Source organism: Paroedura picta, chromosome 6 (genome assembly GCF_049243985.1).
Source record: "Paroedura picta isolate Pp20150507F chromosome 6, Ppicta_v3.0, whole genome shotgun sequence".
Classification (NCBI taxonomy): Eukaryota; Metazoa; Chordata; class Lepidosauria; order Squamata; family Gekkonidae; genus Paroedura; species Paroedura picta.
In genome coordinates this window covers 61,828,960-61,853,913 of record NC_135374.1, presented here as the reverse complement: position 1 = coordinate 61,853,913, position 24,954 = coordinate 61,828,960, and the positions used below count along the sequence as shown (strand labels likewise).

Genomic DNA, 24,954 nt, shown 5'->3' with positions numbered 1-24,954 from the left:
TTCTGAAATTAGTCATTTAAGAACATTTAAATCCTTGTTTACGTAAATTGTGGGAAAACAGTTTCATCCCAAGTTCTTGTATTATACTATAAACTATGATAACTGTGTAGTCTGAAGCCAAGTTAGAAAATTATATGTCAGTGGGTTTATAAGGATATAACTGTTTAGGATTTCACTGTTGACCTTTGAATAGTAGTCTAAGCATGAGATTACTAGAGAGCACAAGTTTTTTGCCACCTTAGCTCCATTGGAAACTAAGTTTGAACTATTTCAGTTTAAGTATTTCTTAGGGCTTGATGAGCAACAAGAATTCCTTTTGCACCTGACAGTTGAACATATAGATCTATATCCCTTATGAGTCAGGAAGTTTCTGTTCTCCTACTCAAGAGACTGCAGTTCAGCATACAGTTGTGTGTACTGAAGTGTTATGGAGATGACTATAATTTTGTGCTGAATTAAACCCGAGGTTGCCAACCATATTCTCCAAAACAAAAGTAATACAGGCAAGCAGGCACAGAACTAGAAACCTGGATTGCAGAAGAACTGGGTTTTTACACTTTTCACTACCCAAAGGAGTCTTAAAGCAGCCTACAATCACCTACACTTCCTCTGACCACACAACAGACACCCTGCGTGTATGAAATTTGTTTTTGAAGCCTTATGAATTTAATTCAATTTATGCTTACATTATTTTACCTCACACTTTATAATTTTTATTTCTAGTGAAATGAAACAGTCACTGACAGCAAAATCTAGTGTGACACTATTGTGGTGGCTGAAAAATTCAGAAAGATGACCCTTTGTGTCATCTCAGTCCCCTACCACATACACATACATACGCACACCCATGGCGCTGTATACAATTAGCATTTATTATTCAACATCTTGCATCTACTTTAGGTATAGCACTTGCCAGGTAGCCCCCTTAAATGTGTTTCTCCTCCTCACCTGAATGGTTGCGCTGCTGGCCTATATGAGGCACTTCCACTTCAGGAGGACAGAGCAGTTCACTGTGGGGAACCTGTTCTTCAGAACTGCAAGCTGGAGACTTGGGGTAATGTGTGATAACAGAGTACCTTGTGTGTGGAAGGAAAGTTTTAAATCCTGTTCTCTAAATGTCACACTAAATGTCTCGCTCATAGGACTGCCCATAAATCTGTATCATCGCCATATATTCTCCTTCTGCTCAGGGCGACTCAGTGTAATTGTGGCTTTGAATATAGCAGGTATTAGGCATACAGTAAGTTTCTTTGAATAGCAGTCGTTAGCATCATTAGAGCAAATCAGTAATTTAGTTTTGAATTCAGGTAGTCTGGACCTTGGAAACCAAGATGACCCCCAATTTATGTTCTAAATAGTTAATGTACAGTGTTCTAAATATGTTTTTTGTTTTGTTTTTTTAGGCTCCAAAGAAACACTTGCAAAATGGGATTATTCGAGGATACCAGATTGGTTACCGGGAATACAGCGCAGGGGGCAATTTCCAGTTCAACATCATCAGTATAGATACCACTGGGGACAGTGAAGTTTACACTTTAGATAACCTGAAGAAGTTCACACAATACGGCATGGTGGTACAGGCATGTAACCGGGCTGGAATAGGACCATCTTCTCAGGAAATTATTACAACAACTCTTGAGGATGGTAGGTAGTAAATATGTAAAAGACATATTTTAGTGAGGTTGAGATCTTTGTGTAGTCTAATTAGATAGTTTTAGAAAGTATGTGTTTATATATTCTATTTCAGTTTGTACATTGTATTAAATAGAGGGTGTGATAAAAATGGTTGTTTTGTTACCATGACAATCTTGGTAAGTTTTAAAAGAAAAAGAAGGAGTCTCTGTCTTCCTAAGGCCTAACCTCCTCCCATTCCAACTTGCTTCCTAGGAGTACTCCCCTTAATATTTCTCTCAGCCCTTTAGCACCAGCACAAGCTATAGAGCAGCCATAACAATGAAATGCAATCAAAGTTGTAATGCAATATCAGTTTAGGAGCCTTGTGGTGGATATCTGAGTTTCACAACACTGGGTACTGATTCTTATCTTGGTCACTGGCAATTCATGAGGCACTAGGAGTTTCCTGTTAATAATATTTACTATTATTTATAGCTTTGCATTATTCTTATTCTAGGGCCATTTTGACTAAGAATATAATGCTATTAGATTTTAAAAAATGGCTATTCCTCCCTCCAGGCTCTGTTAGTTAAGAACCATAGCTGGACTAGAGAGCTTGAATTTAATAACCTATAATCAGACATGTAACAATCTCCAAATAAATGGCGTGTGAATTATTACTACATAATAATTGAGATCACCCTGCATAGTAGATCCGTTCTAAATCAAGGATAGAGAGCCCTCTTGTGGGAAAAAGGGGTTACTCCATCATTGACGCAAGTAGTGGAAAAGCATGCACTAATATGACTAGTCAAGCATGATCCCAGGGGAGAGATTCTCAGATGTTTTAAACAGTCAAAGCACTCTTAAAATGATCAGCTGAGGATGATGTTTCTGTGCAAACTAATTAAATAACGAAAAGCTTTTAAATTTCTGAGTGTTCCTTTAGATAAAGCTTTGTGGAATGGAACTGTTCTTTATTGATGTATATTTGTTTTTCGACTCAACTTGATACTGTTGAGAGATAGTCTTAGTCTCACTGTTATGTGAGGTCTCAGAGCCAAAGATTACTCTGTATACCCAAAGGTTTACGAATATTGTCTGGGTTGCAGCTAAGACACTCCCCATGTGCGGCAGGAATGTCCAGTTGCTCACTCTGTGGAGGGGAAGGCACTGCAAACATTCATAAATCTGTCTCATCGCTGACAAAGGGAGCCCTATATGTGTAAAGGACTCTTGGTTGCTGACATTATTTTTAACATATTTCAGAGCTGTTTTTGATCACTTATCCATATATTCTTAAACACCCCTTTCTCCAAGGTGCACAGCACTCCTTCCCCCTGTTTTATCAGTATAACCCACCTTGTGAGAGAAGTCAGCATATGAAAAAGGAATCAGCCCAAGGTCACCCAGTAAGCTCTGTGGCTGAATCAGGCTTCATTCTGAGACTCCCAAGTCCTCGTCCAACCACCATACTGCACTGACTGACTGCTTAAATAACTCCAGGCGGTGTTTTCCTATGACAATTGATCAACTGGTGTTGAAAATGTTTTATGCTTGTTCTGACCAATGAAAACAGGTGACCACCACAGATTTAAATACTAATTTTAGCTATCTGCTGTTGTGTGTTTGGATTCAGGCTATGCACACTCAAAACACTGTACACAAGTAGATGCATATAGAATATACCTATGAACCAATTACCTATCCATCCATTGTTCTGCTATATGCTTTACCAATATGCACATGAGTAACATAAACCAAGGAGTGGAATGGAAGGAACAATTTCATAATCTTTGTTCAGTGGGGATGGCAACACCTTGATGGAAAACACATATTTTCATGGCATCTCAAGGCCACTCACCCACTACTCATATGGCAAAGATAATGGCTTAAGGTCACTTGCAATAGAGGTTTGTCAGTCAATAATGCCCCTGCAGCACCCTTTCAGGCTTGAAGAACAGAATGGAGGGAAGGTGGGAATGCCTCTTCCGCACATACCAGAACTTGGGGCCCTATGGCACTGTCAAAAGGACTTCCGCAGTGGGAACTAGCTCCATAAAATGGCAGTACATTACTGGGCAAATGTGGGAGCATTATCTCATCTCATTTAGCCCTAGGTGCTGACTGTAGGGTGCAACCTCATCTATTTGTCTGCTTTGCATTATGCAGTTGTCCTTAGAAACAGTATTTTTTATTTATCGTATATACTCGTATATAAGCTGACCCCCATATAAGCTGAGGCACTTAATTTTACCACAAAATCTGGGCAAGCGTATTGACTTGCATATAAACCGAGGGTGGAAAATGCAGCAGAATACTGGTAAATTTACAGGTTGGCCTAAGCGCTTAATCCATGCTCCATCATCACAGGCTTTCCCATCCAGCCTCCCTCCCAACAAATACAGAAAGGTCAAGAGGATGAATAGCTGCTGGTTTTTGTACCCCGCTTTTCACTAACCAGAGGAGTCTCAAAGCGGCTTACAATTGCCTTCCCTTCCTCTCTTGATGCCAGACACCCTGAGAGAGCACTGACAGAACTGCTCTGTGAGAACATCTCTGGCAGGAGAACCAAACAGTGCCCCCCCCCAGGCCAGCAAACCAGAGCAGAACAATACTACCCATAGTTGGCAATCTACTACAAGTATAAAGGTAAAGGTATCCCCTGTGCAAGCACCGAGTCATGTCTGACCCTTGGGGTGACGCCCTCCAGCGTTTTCATGGCAGACTCAATACGGGGTGGTTTGCCAGTGCCTTCCCCAGTCATGACCGTTTACCCCCCAGCAAGCTGGGTACTCATTTTACCGACCTCGGAAGGATGGAAGGCTGAGTCAACCTTGAGCCGGCTGCTGGGATTGAACTCCCAGCCCCATGGGCAAAGCTTTCAGACGGCTGCCTTACCATTCTGCGCCACAAGAGGCTGCACAACAAGTATAACAGCTACCAAACTGGGGGCTACAGTGTCCCCCAGAACAAAACACTGAAATAAAGAACTGTAAAACTGAAAGAAAGAATTATAAAAATTAACTTTTAAAGGAAACATAACCCCAAGAAAAAAGGCAAGCAATGCTGCCCCTCAGATAAAAGAAGAAACACTGAAAAAAACAGTAAATCCCAAAGCACCCCCAAAACCCACCCTACCCCACCCACAGAAACCAAAAGAATAGTTTGGAAGAAGTGATTAGGAAAAGAAGGGGAAAAAATATCAGAATCCCTCAGTCAAAACATTGATGTCCTACAAGCTGCCAGAGTAAGCTTTCAAGATATTTACAGAAAGCAATGGTTAGCTGGGAGCAATTAGCTCACTTGCAAAGAGCTTAGTTTTAAGATCTTTGCAGAAGGCAAAAGTTAACTGGGGACAGCTAGCTCACTTGCAAAGAGCCTAGGATGCAAATGCAATGCTGCTTTGGCTGGTTGGGGGCAGGCTGTTAATCAATTACCCGTGTATAAGCTAAGGAGGTCTTTTAAGTGCTAAAAACTATGCTGGAAAAATCGGCTTATATGCGAGTATATACAGTACATTCTCCATTAACCTGTCTAAGAAACATAAATTATGCATTTTATATAATTCATTTTTCATTAGTACAAAATTTTACAGTTGAAAATGATGATGTTCTGATTTCAGTCCCCAGTTCCCCCCCAGAGAACGTCCAAGCTATGGCTACATCACCAGAAACCATCTCCATTACCTGGTCTACTCTAGCCAAAGATGCCCTCAATGGCATTCTTCAGGGATTCAGGGTTATATATTGGGCTAACCTTCTAGATGGAGGTAAGTGCCTTTGCACCCCAGTCCTAGAATTTTCCATTTGTGTATCCTGTTTTCTGATGCTGCCTGGGTGTAAGAAGTCATAGGAAGATGGTAGTGATCCACAGGGGGCAGGATGCTTTTTGTAGCATTATCCACTTTCTTTGTAGCTTATGACATGGGTTAGATGAGTTTTTACCCTGACCCAGTAAAGGTTTCTGTGACCCTTTACAAGTAATTAATATTTTTCATTTATCTATACTGCTATTTCTGAAATAAAAATGCCAGTAAAGTACAACATGATTTGATAACATTTTCAAATCAAAATAATTTAGCAGCCTGTATTTATTTTTTAAAATAGTATAATGAGCCTAAAATGATGCATTAATAACGTCCAAGTGTTCTCTGTGTTTATTTTTCTCTGTTAGACAGTCGTGATTTTTATGATTAAATGCACACTATGGGCTTTTAACTTTATTATGATTTAATAATCATAATAAACTTTATCCTTTCTAGAGTTACATATTATAATCCGGCAATTTCTTGCTTATACTCACAGCGATATAATTATCCCTCAATAGGAGAAGAATGGCACTGTCACTAACTCAATTTAATTTTCTGCTCCCTAGAGCTGGGGGAAATTAAAAATGTTACCACCACTCAGCCCTCCTTAGAGCTTGATGGCCTGGAAAAGTACACAAACTACAGCATCCAGGTATTGGCATTCACGCGAGCCGGAGACGGGGTCAGGAGTGAGCAGATTTTCACACGCACAAAAGAGGATGGTAAGAGACCAGAAATAATCTTTGGAGTCATGGAGCAGTGCTACTGGGTTATGTTCAGTTTCTCACAGCCCTGCATGCATTATGTTTATGTTATATATAAAGGGCACATCTGTATGTGTACACACCCACTTTTGAGTGATGTGTCCAGAAGGACTTGAGCCTTGAGTCTTGTCCAGAAGGACTCTGATCTGTGAGATACCAATATCTTCCATGAGATCTTGTTTTGAGGTCAGGCACTGAGAAAATAGTAAAGCCATCACAAGCACCACTAGGCTAGATTAGAGGGCCAGCCAAGAGCCAAGAGGTTCACAGGGTCTGTGTCAGCCATTACTCAAAAAGCAGTACAAACATGTCAAAGTGTCTGTGTGTGTGTGTGTTTGGACAAACTGAAAGGCTTGAGAAACTGAGGGCCAGGGCATCATGCTGCATTTGCTAAGGAAGGAGCAGATGTCCAGGAGATGCTTTATTGGCAGACAGCTGGAGTTATGCTTGAGGAAGGAAACAATGGTCAATCACTGGAGCCAAAAGCCCAACTCCCAGAAATAGTCCTGATTCAGGGATGCCTGCTGTCAATGAGCCTGACTTCTAGGTACATGGGAGTTGGCACATATGAGCACTTCCAATATGTTCCAGAGAAGTGTTTGTTGCAGTCTTAAAGTGAGCACATTCTGCACATCATTTAATTGTTTTAATTATAATTAATTCAAATATTTGAAATATGATTTCCCAAAATAACTGCAGAATATTGGATGCATTCAAATCAAATTACAATGAAAGTGGCCAGCATATCTTTCTATTTCTTTTTATGTGGAAGAGTTGCTTTTTAGTTCCAGATAGTGATTGCACCGTCTAAGAAATCTTGAATCATGATTCCTAAAAGTGAAGATATTTTTCCTTTCATCTTGTGTGTTCAAGACCAGCTGCTGTATGATATAAAGACAAAGAAGACCATAGGGTTACTCACAGTGTCAAGACGCAAGCTATACAGCCATTGCTTAAAGTCAACAGAGAAACCATACTATTTCACAGCCTCAAACCTTCAAAATCATCCCCGGTTTGATTTTGTTTTGTTGCTCAGATCTAATCTGTGAATTTTTATTTTTGTGTCATATTGTTTTTCTTCATGCCAAATGTTCCAATTTTTAAAATTTCTGCATCAATACATCAGCATTATATAGCTACTAGAAGTTAAGCCCGCTGTAGGCAAAATACAGAGGGCGCTAGCAGCCTGTTCCCCCCCCGCCCGATTCCCTGGGTTGGCGCCCGGCTCCTTTGGCCGCCCTGAAGCCTCTCCCCCCGCTCCCCTCCCACCTGATTCCCTGGCTTCAGGGTTACCAAAGGAGCCCGGCTGCCGGTTGGTTCCTTTGGCCACCCTGAAGCCTGCCCCCCACCCCCCTCCTGGCCGAGAAGCTGGCCTTGGCGTGGGGAAAGGAGCAGGGCCACCGCATCTCTGCCACTGTGCCCCTGCTCCTTTCCCCACGGCGAAGCCTCACCTGGCCGTGCATTCACCTCTGAGTCCGGGAACGTCTGGGCCGGGCCAAGGGGCCAATCAGGAGCCATGCGCTGCATAGGTCCTGATTCACACCTTGGCCCCAGGCTGACATTCGGAGGGGCCAAGTTTTTATCCTGGACTTGCCCCACCCCTTTCTCCTCCCACAATGCCCTTACTCTTTTATTTTTACCGCAAATGCCATAGGATGAAACGACAGGCTAAGAGTCCTTCAGCTCTAACTTTTCTAGGGCTGTCAGATCCCTGCTGGGGCCGGGGGAACCCCCACTTTGGCATTGCTCCCATCACTTTGGGCATTTCAGAAAATGGTGGGAAATTCCCCCCCCCCCTCAAAACCGGGAGCGGTTTACAGATATATAACCATTTATAAAGCTATGTATAAATATAATATCAACTGCAATAAAAGGTGTAGCAGAAGCAAACAGATCAGCAACACCATCAGAGAACATCTTTAAGATTTGTGTTATCTTGTTTTTTCTTCCCAGATATCTGTGGTAAAAACATTCTCAGTGACAATGTTCGAATAAGAAAGGCAGATTTGCTCACTAGATTAAAGGGTTCCCATAGAGTTCTGAAATAAGGGAAATGTGTTTATATTTCAGAAATGCACAGTATTTTGACAAAAGACTAATCTATACAGGGTCAAAAGAAAAAGCAGACTGAGTCAGATGATTAGCAGGAAAAGAAATCAGTTGTCATCATTTTAGAACACAGACTTTAGGGATACCATACATATTAGCTTGTGGGACTGTTTTTTAAAAAGAAAAAAGAAAAAAAGACTTTTGTAAAGTCTTCTCTTTCTTTTACTGGATCCTCTGGCACAACAGAGCACACCCATTTCTGATCTCTGCTTGTGGGATCTCTGCTTGTGGCCAGCTTGTTCTGGTGGTCTGTAAACCTAAGTGTGTAGACTTGGATGTAGATTGCATAATAGGGAGACGAAATCATGGGATAGAAGGAAGACTCAAGACACCATGGTCTGGCAAGATAATAGCCACAACTTTATTGTTGTAAAAATTGAGCAAAAGTGCCAACAAGAGTGGATTCAGCTATCTCGTGGCCAATCAGACTTCCAGGAAGCCCCTGCACCCACAGCCAAACCACTCCAATACACTCCATGGCCCATTATGCACGGGGGGGATAGCGCGCATTTGGGGTGGAATGGCGGCAACTAAAATCACCTATAACGCACGGCGCTGGCTGCAACTGGCCGCAAATTCAGTGCATGCCGCCAAAAAAGCCGCATTAGCGAAACGCGGAAGAAAGCGCAGCTTCCGGGTGACTGTGGTGCAACCAGAAGCGGCGCCAGGGTCGCCGCGTGTATAATTGGTTACTCTGGGTTTTGCCGCCGTTACGTCCCGTCCCGTGCATAAGCGGTTTGCTTTGCTTCTTCCCCCTCCGCCTTTTCCATGTGACCCGAAATCGCCGTTTCGGTGGCCGTGCATAATGGGCCCATGTCATGCATGATCTGGTTTCTGATGCATCCTGGGCTCCTGGGAGGTGACAAGTGAAATTGAGGCACCTATGGGCATCTGGCTCTACTAGGGCCTCCACCCATCACCCCAATATGCAAGCCAGGCACCCTCCCGGGTGAAAGGTGGCAAGGCTCCACATCACAAAGCCTCTTAAGGAGGCCCCCTTAAAAGAGGAAAGTTGGTGTGCCAGCACAACCTCCCCCCTATATGGATCCACCCTTGAACATTCAAAATATCAAACATTGGTCAAACAACAAGGACTTAGAACAAAATCTGGAAAAGTGGGGGGAGAGCAGGTGGGAATGCCGCCACTCAGGAGAAAATAGACCGGGCACCAGGAAGGGGCTGAAATTTAAAGGACCAACAGCCCAGCCACTAACCCCACCCTGAATAGTGCATGCCTATCACAGCTGCATCGGGGTGGTCCATCAGATCAGGCCCCTAGTGGCAGAGAAACCCTGTGGCTGGGACAGCCTGCCCATGCAGGGCTTCCCAGTCATGTGGAGCCTGCTTCCCATCCTGCCACTTCCTGCAGCCACAATCTACAGACAATTTAAAAGTGGCAGCTGTGTTTATGTAGTAGGGAGACAAATCGTAGGATGGAAGGAAAACTCAACACACTATAGTTTGGCAAGATAATGGTCACAGCTTTATTGTCATACAAATTGAGCAGAGGTGCCAAACTAGGGCAGATCCAGCCAATTTGCAGCCAGCAGACCATAAGGAGGCCCCTGCATCAGCCGCCAAACCACCCCAATACACTCCACACCATGTGTGTTCCAGTTTGTGATTCATGCTGGGCACCTGGGAGGTGACAGACAAAACTGAGGCACCTGTAGGCATCCAGCTCTACTAGGGCCCCCATATGCCACCCAGATATGTGAGCCAGGTGGCCTTCCTGATGGAAGGCACCAAGGCTCCATATCACATAGCCCCTTAAAGAGATCTCCTTAAATGGGGAAGGCCAGTGCACTGGCACAACCTCCCCCCCAATATGGATCCACCCTTAGAACCAAGTACTAGTGAGTGAGGGCCTGTGGACCAACCTCATTCTCTCACCAAAACTCAAACAGCCCCAAATACCATCACAAATGCCCAGATCCCATTCAGACAAATGGACCCTATCATCCCTGAAAAGCACAGCAGGCTTGTGACTGCTATCCGGATGTTGGATAAATAACCCTCCAGAGACCCAAAGGATTTTCATCACTGCCTTGCATGCTTGCCTTCTGGCTAAATTCACAGCTTCAGGCAAAATCGCTCTTCTCCAAACGTACCTTTCCAGCAGTGAAGACTAGAGTACATTTGTCTCCAGGAACAAACCCCAAATGCACTGCAAGTCCTCAATGACAGGTGAAGAAAGACAAAGTCTAGACATAGCTGGCAGGTGATTTTCTTCCAGTTGTATCACGATCACCACTGGGAACCTGGGCTGTCAAACAGCCACCAACAGAACCTCCATCAAAGATGAGCACTGCAACACATGATGGCCCAGCCACATCAGATGCTCGTGGTAACCCAGGCCCAGATGAGCACCCCATCCTGAAGATGCTGCATAAGCAGCAGCCCAAAACACAATGCTGTGACCAACTATAAACACAGCTGCTGAAGAACCAGAGAAACCTAAAAGATAATGAGTAGAGGGAGACAAAAGGTTTGTGTAAAAGGTCAGGACACACATGGCTGACCTACAATGCCCTGGTGCCTGGTCACCGGAGGTGCTGCCCAATCCTAAAACAATGAATACCATAGCATTCTCGTGGAGGACTGAGCTCTGCTAGACATTGTCTTATGACTGCAGCAAACTGATATTTAGACAAGCAAGTGCCATCAGCGTGAATCATCAACAGGCCTGGAATACAAGGCCTTAATTCCAAATATGAAGCCATGCTGCAGACCGGACAAGCGGAAAGGGCTGCCACCAGTGGCAAGGTGATGAAAGTACTCTGCCCCGATTGTTCTGGTTTGGATGCTCAGAGGTGAATGCAAAGCTTGCTGCCCACTATAGACACATCCTGCCGAGTGAGTGCCTGGCCCCCAGAACCAGAATGTGAAGCTGATAAAAAACTTGCTGCCCCCAAATGCCCCATTAACAGCCAGAAGAAAGGCTGCCTGAAAGAGTAAAGATCTGAAGGCAGATCAGCAAAGCCCAAGTAGTGTTTGTATTAGGGATTGGAGTAGCAACTGTAAAACAGGCATTCTGACATCCATCTTGCATGGTACCATCCTCCTCCAGCCTTTAATAGCCTCTTGTGCCCAAAAAGAGCTACCCGGGTGCCACCAATGCATTAATTTACAGAACACTGTGACCGGGACAGTCTGCCGCCACAAGGGCTTCCCTGCAATGGGGAGCCTCCTGGCTGTCCTGAAACCCCCTGCAACTGCAATCTGTGGCCACTTTTAAAATGGCGACCACATTTAACATTTGAACCATTTCAGTTTTTTATACATTCATTTACATGGGCTGTGAACTTCCTAAATGTCTTACGTTCATCAGTCATCTTTGGCATCAGTGGAATATTTGGCTTAGAAAATCTACTACACAACTCATCCCATCCTAGGGACATGAAGTCTCTTATCACGCGCAGAGAGTTTTATGGGAATATCGCATACCTGGAAGAGATACGTCATGGGGCCGGGGGGATTCCTAACTGGCAAAGAAATGATTCCAGGAGCAATGTGTTTGTTAGGTTGTTATCATGCTCAGTACTTGATTTTAGACGCCAGAGGTGAGGCATGGCTCCACTTGAATTTGTGGGAAAGAAACCACTCTGATGGAATACAAAATGAGGTCTATTTTTAAGATTTGCATTATTTTGTTATTTTCTCCCCAGATATCTGTGGTCAAAAAATACTGTTCTTGTCCAGGATGTTCCTAGCATTGCAAAAATGTCTGGCTGTTTTGAGAATGTATTCTATTTATCTCCTTTGAGTGGAGTTCATTCTATACTATAAATAGAGTTACTTATTAACCAAGTGGCTTTCCACCTGAGGATTTATTTCACTGATCGTTAAAATTTAAATAGACATACTCATTTTCTCTCCACCCTGTAGTCTTAAATTGTATTTTCGTTGGCTGTTGTATTTGATGGCATGGGGCTTGAATGATTGCATTCATTAGAAATGATGCATTATAAAATCTTAATTAAAACAATGAATCTGTGTTCCTTATCTGACAGACCAGCCAAAGCTGGTAAAAGGAAGGCTATAAGATGAAGCTGCCTTATATTGAATCAGACCCTTGGTCTATCAGAGTTGGTATTGTCTGCTCAGATGGGCTGTGGCTCTCCAGAATCTGAGGTAGAGGTCTTTTCCATCACCTACTGCCAGATCCTTGTAACCAGATTGAACCTGGTAGCTGCTCTACAGCTGAGCCATGACTGCTTACTAGTGTAGTCTAGTGAATGGCACCAATGTCCACCTGTTGGAATCCAGCATTAATTCATTTCCGGCCCAAGTTTATTTGGCTGACCTAAGATGGCTCACAGATGTAGAGCGAAGGAGAGTCCTTCTCCGAATGTGGGTATGGTTGTCAAGGAAACAACCAGCACCTAGAATTGAACCTGAAAGCTAATGGGCAACAACCAATTAAGTGCTAAATTGTTTAATTAAGTGCTTAACCAATGATCCACACTCACTAAAAGGTAAACTGCTGTGATCTCCACCACCTTTAAGCTTCGGGACCATCTTCAGAGGCTTTGTATGTAACCAGGCCCATAAAAGTCAGATTGAAATGGAATATAGGAAGGCATCTAATATCTAGTTTTATTGGGGGGGGGAACACTCTGTAATTGTCCAGTTCATCTTACTGTCCAACAATGGCTTCTTGGCAAGAGCGGCTATATCACTACATGAACACTGACTCTGACCATTTGACATCAAAATCACTATTGTCTACTCAGACTGGCAGTGGCTCTCTGGCATCTTAGGTAGAGGCCTGTCTCAGCATCTACTTCTGGGCCTAACTGTAGAAGTCAAGATCTGAACCTGGGACCTTCTGCATACCAAGCAGATCCTCTACCCCTGAGCATACCCTCCCCAATCTTGCATAGTTTCAGGAAAGTTATCCTTCACCAAAGACATATTAATAATCCTTGACAAACTATTCAAATAGGAGGACACAAGATAGTCATCCCCACCCCCTATCAGAGCTGGCGTAGCTTCTCTCTTTACAGTCCAAGGCAACAGGTTTATTTAAAGGAGCTCTGTTAAAATATGGGTGGGGGGGGGGAAGAGAGTGAATTCTGAATGGCAGCAATGAAAATAGGTAGAACAAGTCCCACTGCAACAACCAGAGGGCATATTGGTTTACCATTGCCTGCCTCTGCACCATGACCTCTAGTGTTCCTGGGAGTAATTCCATCCAAATCCTTGGAGGTCTCCCATCGAAATACAAGCCAGGTTTGACTCTGCTTACCTTCTAGTATTTGACGGTCTATGGCTTGCATAGGCTACCCAGATCAGGGGCACTTCTGGTTATATAAGCAGTGTTTGGGGTGATTTCTAGATATACTGGGCTACAGGACCTCACTTGGGATTTTACAGTTGGACATGATGTCACCGAGTAGCATGATACTTCTCAATTCCCATACCTGCCCCAAGAAGTTCCTGAGAGTCACAGTTGTACTTCTTCCCTGCTTCCAGTATTTGTAGAATATCATAGATGCTGCAGCTTCTGTTCAGAATATGCTTTCCTAATAAAGTGTTTCAATATTCCTCACACTGACAACTTCAGCAATATTGAACCTTCTATAGAGCTACTGGCAATTTTCTAACAGCTTGTTAATGTTGATAGTTTCATATACTAAGAGTACAGCAGAAGTATTTTGTTCAAGCAGTTCCAGTCTGACTCTCATGAGGCATTAGCAGTGCAACCCTGTGAGAAGTTATTCCAGTAAGTCTGTGTTGAATTACACTGTAAATTTAGGTAATTTTCTGCTTATTATTATTCTATCCCAGTAGAGAATATACATTTACTAAAATGTAGTCAGTCACATTCTGTGGATGAGAATCTGCAAGCGTTCTGGGAGATGGCACCAATAAAAGGAAGAGGGTGTCCGTGAAAATTGCCAATTTAGTCTGAATCCAGCCCAGCCTATATAAAAAAGATGCTCCCTTTGGGGGACTGGGGCTTCTCAAGAATATTATGGGGGGAGGGGAGGATTGCAGCAGGAAGAGGGTGTCAGTGAAAATTGCCAATTTAGTCTGGATACTATCCAGCATATATAACAGTTGTTACTATTTTAGGGGCTAAGTAGAATTAAAGAATAAAAATGTAGGTCTTTTATGCAGCCTTCAGACGCCATCGTAAAGATCGGTTTGTTCATTCTTCGCATGCCCCCATTTCCCAAGATTGTAAACCATTATTTAATCTCTGTTTAAAGACCTAGTTTGTGCAGGGGGAAGCAAGCTATGATTTGCCCAGGTTCCTTTGGACTTTCTGGCAAATGTTCTTGAAGGCTTCTAAAACCAGGAAGCCTTCAGCTGATTTCTTCTCATGAAGAAAACATGGAGGGAGGAATCAAGCACACGAGCAAGTAAGCCATGTTTGTGCTCCTTAGAAGCAAAACCGAGGTTTGCTGCAGTGTCTGAATAGAACCTTCATCAAAGCTAAGTTTTTGAGAATAGATATTTAGTACATAGTAACAATCTTATGCATAGCCATGTATACTTTTTGGTTCAAGTAATGGGCTTGGTGAATGATTTTTGAAAGAATGAATTTTAGACAGAGTATCATCATGGAAAATGTTATTTTCCCCATTTAAATAATCTCAAGGTATCACCTGTACTGAGACACTTTCTTGTTTATTTGCATGAGCTAATTAAATAATCTTAAGCGTAAGAAGAAAAATTAATCAAGCTTCCTTTCCACAAATGCACACAGCTGACACACCCACTTTAGTATGCGCTAGTACTGAATTTTTTGAAGCAGTCCTAAAAGATGACATTTAAAATTCTTGATGCAGGCATATATTCCATATTTGTAGTTTCTGCAACAATCATCCCCACTCACTGCAAGAAACTGCATGTGTTTATTTCCTTCCCATATGAATATATTAATTACATTCTTATATGGCATGCAGAATTGTATGGAATTCAGGCAGGGTCAGTACTTGGATGGAAGACAGGCTTTGCAGAGAAAGACTAGCAAAGAAGGCCAAGGCTTCATCCACCTCCGCTTCATCACTTGCCTTGAAAACCCATCTTATGAAAAACCATAAAATGGCTGTAACTTGATAGCATTTTACATGTGCACACATAATAGCCATCGTTAGGGTTTGATATGGGTGAGCCAGGTTCAGATTGCCATTCTGGATGATCCTGGATCATTTGTTCTGTCGCAAACTAACCTTCAAGGGTCATGGTTCTGCAGCTAAGTCGAAGAGGAGGAAATGATGCTGTAATGATATTTTGGATCCTTACTGGGAAAGAAACATGAGTATAAATATTGAAATAAATATGTTAAATATTGTGCATTTTTTTATTTTATGCTGTAGGCATGAGCAGTTTGGTTGGGATAAGCCAAAAAGTATCCAAATCAAAGCTGATTCAGGTACTCTTACAGCTTATCTGAGCTGAACCTCCCATTCCCTGCATTTGGATCAGGGTGGCTGAATTGTGATTTGGCAGGTCAACCCATTTAAATGCATCCCCCCCCCACCTTCTCAGAAAGCTTCTGAAAAGGTGGGAGGAGCACACACACTGATAAGGATAGGCACCCTGCCCACTCCTTTTAAATCCCTCCCCAGCTATGTGCAAAGGGGGGGGCAAGCATTTAAAGGGGGGGGCAAGTCAGTGCACCCAACAGTTAATATTGACAGGTGTTGCTTCTTTTGAATCATGCCCCAATTTAAAGAAAGTGGGTGGGGCACCTGTCATTATCAGCTGTTAAGCACCCCGGCTGCTCTCTTTAAATGTTCACCCCACCTTTGTAGGCAGCTTTGCAGAGGAATTTAAAGGGAGCACCTGCTGGTCATTATCAGCTGTTTGGCAGGTGTTCCCCACCCCCTTCTCAGGCCATGGAGATGCTCTCTGCTGCCTGGGAAAGGGGAGAAGCATGTGCACACAAAAAAAACCCCAAAACTTTTCAGATTTGGCCCAATCCAAAAAGGTGAAGGGGTATCTGTGTGAATTGGATTCTGCCCAAATAATTTTTGGCCAAATCGGAAGCGGTATGTTTTTTTAATATACCTTTCTAAAACACAGCACTGTCCCAGCATGATCAGAGAGGTACACCCTAACATCAACTGTGATAGTGCAAGGAATTCCGGAGAACACTCCCTTCTCTCTCCTCAATATACTGAACTTCAGATAGTTCTGCTCTGAGGCCTGCCATGCTATGCAGGTTGATGTGTATTGATTACTTTTGCCTCTATTATAACTGTACTTTTGTTTTTTGTTTGTTTGGGGTGTTTTGCAGTTCCAGGTCCTCCTGCTGGAGTCAAAGCAGCTGCAGCTTCAGCCTCCACTGTGTTTGTATCCTGGCTACCACCCATGAAATTGAATGGTGTCATCCGAAAGTACACTGTATTCTGCTCACATCCATACCCCACAGTAAGTTAACCAAAACCCAGGCAAAAATTGGAAGATTAGAGCATCTCCAGGGGGGAAAAAGTGTACATCTCCGAGTGCTGCCATTTTATTTATTTTTAATTATATCTTTCAGTTTGTACCCCTCCCCTCCCAGCTTGCCAGCTCAAAGCAGCTTGCGACATCTGTATTCATAAAACCTGGAAGAAGCTTCCTCCAATCAGAAGGTTATTGTAGTCCTGCTGTAGCAGATCCTTACTTTCCTGCATTTCCTGCAATACAGCAAGCCGGCTCTGAAAAAATCAGGGGATCTGTCACGGTTCTCTTGGCTGTTGTTCCCAGTGTAAAGGGCATATAAGGGGAAGTTTGGGGTGTTAGTATGGGAGCTCGCAGAAGCCTTTTCCAGTTGTGCCATTGTTACTTTTCTGGAAGACGCAGAGTATTCTAGAAGATGGGAAGCAAATGAAGAAATTTCAGATGAGTGAACAATCCCTTCAATCCCATCTCAGGTTAGCAGATGAATTGTTTGTTGAGAGTCTGGTGGAGCATAATAGTGTCTGAAGATGTGAAAGGTGCTTATGAATAACCTCATTCCTGGTGGAATGAGCTCCCGGAAGAGCTGCGGGCCCTTCAAGAGTGATAGCCCAGGGCCTGGTCTGGGCATTTTGGAATCATTTGCCTAGTGTGCAGTACCCAAACAGAGTGACCACTGACTGGAAAACCTTTTATAATTTTATTCAACTGCAGAAGAACAAAATGACATAGGGGGTTTGTCCCAGAAAAGCCTGGGCAGGGAAAGATGATGCTTTTCAGGTCAAACCAATGACCTGGGGTCTCCACCCCTTGCACAGCCCACAGGACCACCCATTACCATTATGCTAAGTCACCGAAAAAAGGTTACAAAAGGCAATTTCCCATTCTTTCTCTGGTAACATAAACAATGGCATGATATAAACAGTTGTCTCTGGCCTTGAGAATAGAACATATCAGATACAGTCAAAAGCAAGCTTCTCTTTACAAGACAATAATTTTTTAAAAATATATATTATTTCACTCTCCTATACATCAAGAGCAAGCCCGGTTTTGGAGGGCCTGCAAGACGGAGTTATTCCGCCAGGCATTTCTTTGGAGCCATTGACTAGAAACATCTGTATTGGCCCCCTCTTGCAGTGATCTCCCCTGGATATGGAAATTGCTTGATGCTGTTGAATTGGCAACTGCTAGATACTATTGGCAGTTGAATTTTTAGGAACTGTTTTTAATTGTTCTTTCCTAGTTAAGATTATATTGAAAATTTCTTATAATTCTTCTAAAATTCTTTTAATGTTAACTACCCTGAGCCGGTTTGCTAGGAGGGGTGGCATATAAATGAACAAATAAAATTAATGTTGCCCAGTACCAAGGGACTAGTCTCCTTAGCCCTCACCCCCACCGGCTATACAGCCAATAAACAACTGCCTTAGGTGAACTCCCTTCATCAATAGATGCCTTGATGTGGCATCATATTTTATTAAAATTATATTGTGATGAAAAGGGAACAGAAAAGAAAACTAATTATTTTGTACTCCATACTAATCCTAAGGAGTTACTAAAGGTTTAAGTGCATGTTACAAATCCACATTTTTAATGGAGGACCCGTATCATTTAAGGTTGTGCGCTCCAGTGCAGTTTGGCTACTTCAGCAATCACTAAAGTCAGAGGCGGCCAACGCCATGTTGTGGAGAGGAGGGGCGGCACCACTGGCGGCATGCCACCCGGCACCTACATGCAGACGCAGAGCTCTGTGCCTGTGTGCAGGCGCTGGCTGGCGTGCTGCTGCCACCACTGGCTGGCGTGCCCCTCCCCTCCGCGCTGTGCCGCTGGTTGCTTTGCGCTTTGGTGATCTCTTTGGTATCCAAAATGTAGCCTATATTTTCAGGCTGCACAGGACTCAGACTGACTTTTCAAGCATTTAAAAAAAAGAAGAAGAAAGAAAATGTTTTCTGAATTAGATTGCCTTTTAATTCTCTCTGGTGTAGAGCTGCAATATGTTTAGAGACTAACGTCTCCCATTTATACTCTGTGTATTTGTAACAGCAAGAAACAGAACTCTAGTGATGATATAAAGTGTTATTAATTATTTTAAGGCTGGGTTCTTAGTCTGCAGGGTCTACCAAAGTCGCAAAGTCAAAGCAATAGCAAGGAAATATTTTCCATCTTAAAATATTGCTAGTTTGCCTTACAAGTAAGGTATGTCTTTATGCAGAACCAGAATATAAAAGGTATTTAAATTATTTTTTCTAGGGTTTTGACAGCATTAAGGGTCTATTTGTACATTCAAACATCATTATAATCCCTGGTTTGTTTTACCATGTTTCTGGTTAGTCTACTTTTCTAAGCAAAAACATTTCCAGTTGGTGCATACATTCTGGTTTGTCCAATTTTGTCTTTTCCCATCTTCTTTATAAATCCTCTTGATACATCCATTTCTTCATCCAAACATCTGTGAAGAGCATTGTTATTCAACAGATTGTGATTTGTGATCTCAGAAAACAACTATGGTAACAAGAACAAACTGGCCACAAATCCTAGTTTGAAATCCCAGTTTTGTGAAAGCCAAGTAACCACAGTTAGTTGAATAATTAACATTCACAAAAAAATGGGTGTTTACCAAATCATGATTTATACACCAAAATTATTGCCATGTCTTAATGCAGCTTATTTTTCAATTGAGACTTTCAAATGGAAGGCAAATGTAGGTGGGAGGAGGGAACATCCTTCTGCACCTGTTGGCATCTTGCAAAGAGCCAAAAGAAAGATGAGGGTAGTAATAAGGAATGAGCAGTAGCCGCAGTGGACAGCATCTACTCTGAAGGTTCAACTACTAGTTCCTGTTTAGTATTTGTGTTCTGAAAGCACTGTTTTGGGAAAACAGTGTTAATATGGTCTCCTTGTATTTGTTAGCCTTGGGTGTTTGCACAATGTGTTCTTTTGTGAGTGCATGCAGAGCTCTCTAATCACCAAAGTTCCCACTTATGTTCAACATCTGTTTCACATTAAGCTACAGTGAAATAGCCCCATGCTGCATGTCCTGTCATCTGAGATACATCCTGCCAGGGAATTTTATTATGATGTTTGTTTACTGTACATAAGAAGTACCATCTTTTGTCCCATCACAGAAGTACAGGGAGATCAAAAGGTGTGAGGGGCAAGGTTGTTAACCCAGTAGCTTTAAACTGGAATTTGACAACCCTAGCTCACCCTCCTTCTTGCCCCCCTTCCTTCATGCTTCTAGTCAAAGCATCTACAATGGAAATTTTACAAGGACTGTTGGGAGAATGCTCAGAGCCTGTGTCTCTCAAGGAAACAAAATCTATGGGAGGCAGAGATAGGAAGCCACAGAGTATTGGATAAGAGCAAACCAATGAAAATTTTTGTTACCAAGGCATGTGGGATATTCTGCTTTTTAATATGGACCTATATAAAAACTGTGACTTTATAATTATGGCACCACCAGGAATGGGACTCTGGATGGAAAAGCTTAAAATACTTTTTAACTTTGCTCCCCCCCCCTCCAAGCACAAAGCGATTCAGATTTCTAGATGTTGTACAACCATGCATCTCTTCCAGTATTGCAGGGATTCATACCAGTGCAAGGAATTGGATAGCTCTCCAGACAAAATTAGCAGGACCATAGAATTGCATGATTTAAGTATTTAACTACATTAAGGTATATATTATGGACAAAATTCACTCTGTCTATTACTTTCTACAATTCTTATTTTATGTCTCCCACCCTTTCTTGTCAGTAAAGCAGAAATAACAGAACTAGTTGTTACATTTTCCACATGGTACATACAACATGGCATTTAGGTGTACCTTTAAGTGTACTCATAGATTATGCCACATCTGGCCCTGTCAGATTTCCTGAGTGATGTTATGACTCCTTGGGAAGATGGGCTTCTTAGGCCATCAATTAGGCTATGGAGAAGACTTCATATTTATGATGTGTTTTATCTTAACAAACATTTTCTCTGTATTATTCCAATTTTTGTATATGTATTACCCATTTTAATGTTCTCCTATTTGCCTTTCTTGAAGGGAAATATGTACATATGCCATATGCACAATGACTATCTGTCAGTCTGGAAGAGCAGAACAAACAAACATGTTGTTTTATATTGTCCATTTTACAAGGAAATTTGCACTATGCATATCACTCCAACTATATCTAAATACCTAGTTAGACCCAATATGTTTTTATATTTATCTTCCTGCAGATTGTTTTAATACAACTACCTTCAAGCTAGCAAAATTTTGCTTACTGGCGTACTCATTGAAGAAGCAACTGGTCTAGTATTTAAATAAATGTATTATTACCATTAATTGTATGAATTGCAAAGGACACCGGTTATATACATCTTATGTGTATCATGCATATTTTTTAATTAGCTGATTATGGAGAGTAATAAATTATGATGGCGATCGTTATAAAATTGTTTATTGCAATGTTGGCCAGTTAGTGACCTGTAAATGGATATGGGGACCCCATGTGTTGCTGTGTTTTTTCTGGCATTAGGGATGGGTGATTTGGCTTGGATAAGCCTGAAAGTACCTAAATCAATGCTGCTTTTGGAACTTCCCAGAGGTATCCAAGCCAAATCACCGATCTCTGTAGTTTAAACTGGCCAAATCTGCTAGATCCAAGTTGTGATTCAGCAATACGGCTGTGATTTGGACAGTTTAATCTTTAAAGGGAAGCAGTGGTTTCATCAAACAGCTGATCCCAATGATCAGCTTTTTGGCATGCCCTTTAAATGCCTCCTCCTAGACCGGGGGGGGGGGTGCCAAGTCAAGAACCCAGGGAAGCCAGAATCATCATTTCACTTTTTGTCTTTTTAAAATTTTTACTGCAATTCAGTAATGCAGCCAGCTAAGGCAGGGGTAATCAACCTGTGGTCCTCCAGATGTCCATGGACTACAATTCCCATGAGCCCCTGCCAGCATTTGCAAATGCTGGCAGGGGCTCATGGGAATTGTAGTCCATGGATATCTGGAGGACCACAGGTTGACTACCCCTGAGCTAAGGGCACAGGCAAGGTAGAGCAGAGCAACCAGTTCTTAGTTAGTGTTGTTAGCTGCTGTTTTCAGCAGTGATTTTAAAGCTTTCCATGTCTGCAAACTTCTCTATCTAGGAGGCTGAGAAAAACATTTCCACAACATGAGTTGTTCCAAAACTCATCAGTCAGCATGGCATGCCTTCATTTCTCCCTCTACACATCACCTGATTATTTGGCTTTGGTTTTCCTTCCCCCTTTCCAGCCTCATGCCTTCTCATCTCAACCTTGGCTGAGGAGGTAAAATATACCAAACAGGAGAACAGAAAACCTTGAATCGTTAATATTTCCCATGAATCTATCAAGGTAGTTAGAGAATAATCTTTGCATGCCCAGAAAAAAAGACAGGAAACTACAGCTTTTTTAATGAGTGAAGGACGTATTTGTCCTTCAGAACCCAGCCAGTGCTAAGAATATATATTCTTAGGTGAAATCCTAGTAATATCTTTGCAGAAACTGGATAACTAGAAAAGACAAATTCCAGAGGGGTAGCCATGTTAGTGTTTTGTAGAAACTAAAAAGAAACCATTTGCCACCATTATGGGAGCGCAAACCAGGCAAGATCGTCAAGCATGATGAGCCAAAGATTTTTTGGGACTTCCACTTACAAACAGATACATATTCAGAGCATAACACCCCCGATATCACCATTGTAGAAAAAAAGATATGGGGTTTGGCTCATTGATGCTGCAATCCCAGGAGACAGCAGAATAGGGAGGAAAAGAGCAGGAGCAGATAATGAAATGCCAAGACCTACAACTAGAGTTAGAGCACCTCTGGGGGGAAGAAGGTTCCCGTCATGCCAGTTGTTATTTTGACCCCTTGGAGCAGTGCCTAGAAGTCTCAAGAAACACCTAGATATTCTGGGCATTGAACAAATAACACCAGCTCAGCTCCAGAATACAGTGTTGTTTGGAACAGCAAAAACCTGCAAAGATACACTTGCAATTCCCAAGAAGTTAGTGAAATCTCAAACTGCAGATCTACCAGTCACATATCTGACAATTCATAATCATCATCAAGATGTATTTGTTTTGGATCAGGGAGAGGGGAGATGGAATTTTGGTCTGGGGACCCCTGTTGGCATCCTTGCATTGAACAACTCGTATAAATAAACAACAACCAACCTAGAAGCACATTGTAGCTGCTCTTTATTGACAAGGCTGTCTAACTTGAGCTAAGAACCCTTTAACTAGTGTTTCTGGTCTTGCCCAGGCTTAAGTCCCTGCAGCAAGATGAAGGCAAACTTAGCCCAGATGGAACTCATCTGATGCTAACCTAAAAATTGTGGTGCTGAAACTTTGGAATATGTTTATTAGGTTTATATCCCACCCCACCCGACAAGTCGACTCTGGGCGGCTTACAAATAAAAGGCCAGTAGCCTTTACAATAGTCAATACAATAAAACAGTAAAATCGGTACTCCCCCCATTAAAACATAAACCAATCAACCCAGACCAATAGCAATACCTTCTACTAGCCTGTTGAGTTTTTAAATGTTATTAAGCTATTTTTTTCTCATTGCATCCATCCAATCTACAGGGAATAGTGATGAGACTGAATCAAACCTTGTCTATGGTTTGGAAACTAAAGTCCACAAGGGGTTTACTGTCATGGACTGGACTTCCCCAGACTTTTAAGGAGTTCATGAGACTCATGCCGGTTCTTGACCAGAGGAGAAAGCACAGATTTAAAGTGACCCAGTCTCTTTAAATCCTTGTTTTCTGCTCTAGTAGCTTGGTGTAGTGGTTAGGAGTGGTGGCTTCTAATCTGGAGACTTGGGTTTGATTCCCCACTCCTCCACATGCAGCCAGCTGGGTAATCTTGGACCAGTCACAGCCCAGTTAACGCTGTTCTCACAAAGCAGTTCTGTCAGAGGTCTTTTAGTCTCACCTACCTCGCAGGTGGCTGTTGTAGAGACAGGAAAGGAAGGTGATTGTAAGCCGCTTTGGGACCAGGGCAGAGTCTGCACTTACTTTCTTTATTCCATTGTCAATCCTGTTGAATTCAGATCACTTCCTCTCCCCCCCCCCTTCCCATTGAAAGGGGAAAGTCTTCTGCACATGGTTAGGGTAGTTCAGAAGGGGGGGGAGCCAAGCCTCTTTCTTTCTTTTCTTGAAGGGGTGGGGGAGAGGAGCCAGGCAGGGAGCCTCTTTTTTTTCTTGGAGGAGTGAGGGAGAAGATCGAAAAAGGCAGAAGAGGGAGGAATAATCCAGGACCTACAGAAGTTGAGAGAAATTAGGGGCTTCTCCTTTAAGGCAAGCTTGTCACATGACCAGGTGTGGCCTATCAGAGGTTCTCTACCACTGAGCTTGGTTTCCCAATCCGGATTTTAAAATATATTGAGGATTAAAAGCAGTCTGAGATATCGCACAATAAAGGTAGGGTCACTCCGGATCAATCCTTCTTGCTGCAGAAGGAAAATTTAAATAGCCCAAAATCCAAACAGAAATCGCATTCTGTGTAGAAGGCAGGGACTTAATCGATCTGGGGTTGGAATAAAAGCTCCGTGCAGTTTACCCCCCTGGGTATAAAAGTAAAACTTTTCTTCTTCTCGCAAAAATAGCTGAGGGCCTGGAACTCCCCACTGCTCAGCTGTTTTGGGTTTCTTCTTGGGGCTATTTAAACCCCTACTTCCTGATCCCTGCAGAATGTGCCAAGGAGTAGAAAGCTGGGATCATGATTTGTTTTGTGGACCAGCCTTCCAGTTTGTATAGGTTCATGGTTTGGTTCATGGTTTAACCATGAATCCAGCCTCAAAAATGTGGTTTGTGCCCATCCCTATCAGGGAACTGTTAATTTTTGCTATGAGACTACAATGGTTAATACAATGAGATGGATAAATTCAATTTAAGAACAATTATCATTCAGACTCAGATTATTTGGCACCCTTAGAATAAATTTGAGCTACATGTTAGTTATGCAACAATGATTGTTTTCAGAATTTTTATTGTGCAAAGTATGTTATTGCAGTTTTATTGAACTGAACAGTTTGTGTTTCTGAAGTCAGAAACAGGAAGGACAATACTTAGCCTTAAAGCAGCCACTAGATGGCACCAAATGGTTCTAGTTTAATCATGCACATGCATGGAACATTTTCTGAAATTGTTGGCATATATCATAGGGGGATTAACACTGCAGAGAACATCGGTTAACTGGAATTTTTTTTCCCCAAGGTACTAGTCTCATCACATTTT

General features: G+C 42.4%; 1 protein-coding gene across 9 annotated transcripts in view; it reads left to right on the top strand.

Annotated features, from left to right (window-relative positions):
• Positions 1-24,954, top strand: part of DSCAM (DS cell adhesion molecule) — a 603,397-nt gene that overhangs the window by 490,826 nt on the left and 87,617 nt on the right. For all 9 annotated transcript variants that reach the window (XM_077342744.1, XM_077342751.1, XM_077342750.1 and 6 more), the window contains 4 exons: positions 1,404-1,644; positions 5,240-5,386; positions 5,992-6,147; positions 16,553-16,686. In XM_077342744.1, coding sequence (XP_077198859.1) covers positions 1,404-1,644; positions 5,240-5,386; positions 5,992-6,147; positions 16,553-16,686 — 678 coding nt within the window. The remainder of the gene's footprint in view (positions 1-1,403; positions 1,645-5,239; positions 5,387-5,991; positions 6,148-16,552; positions 16,687-24,954) is intronic.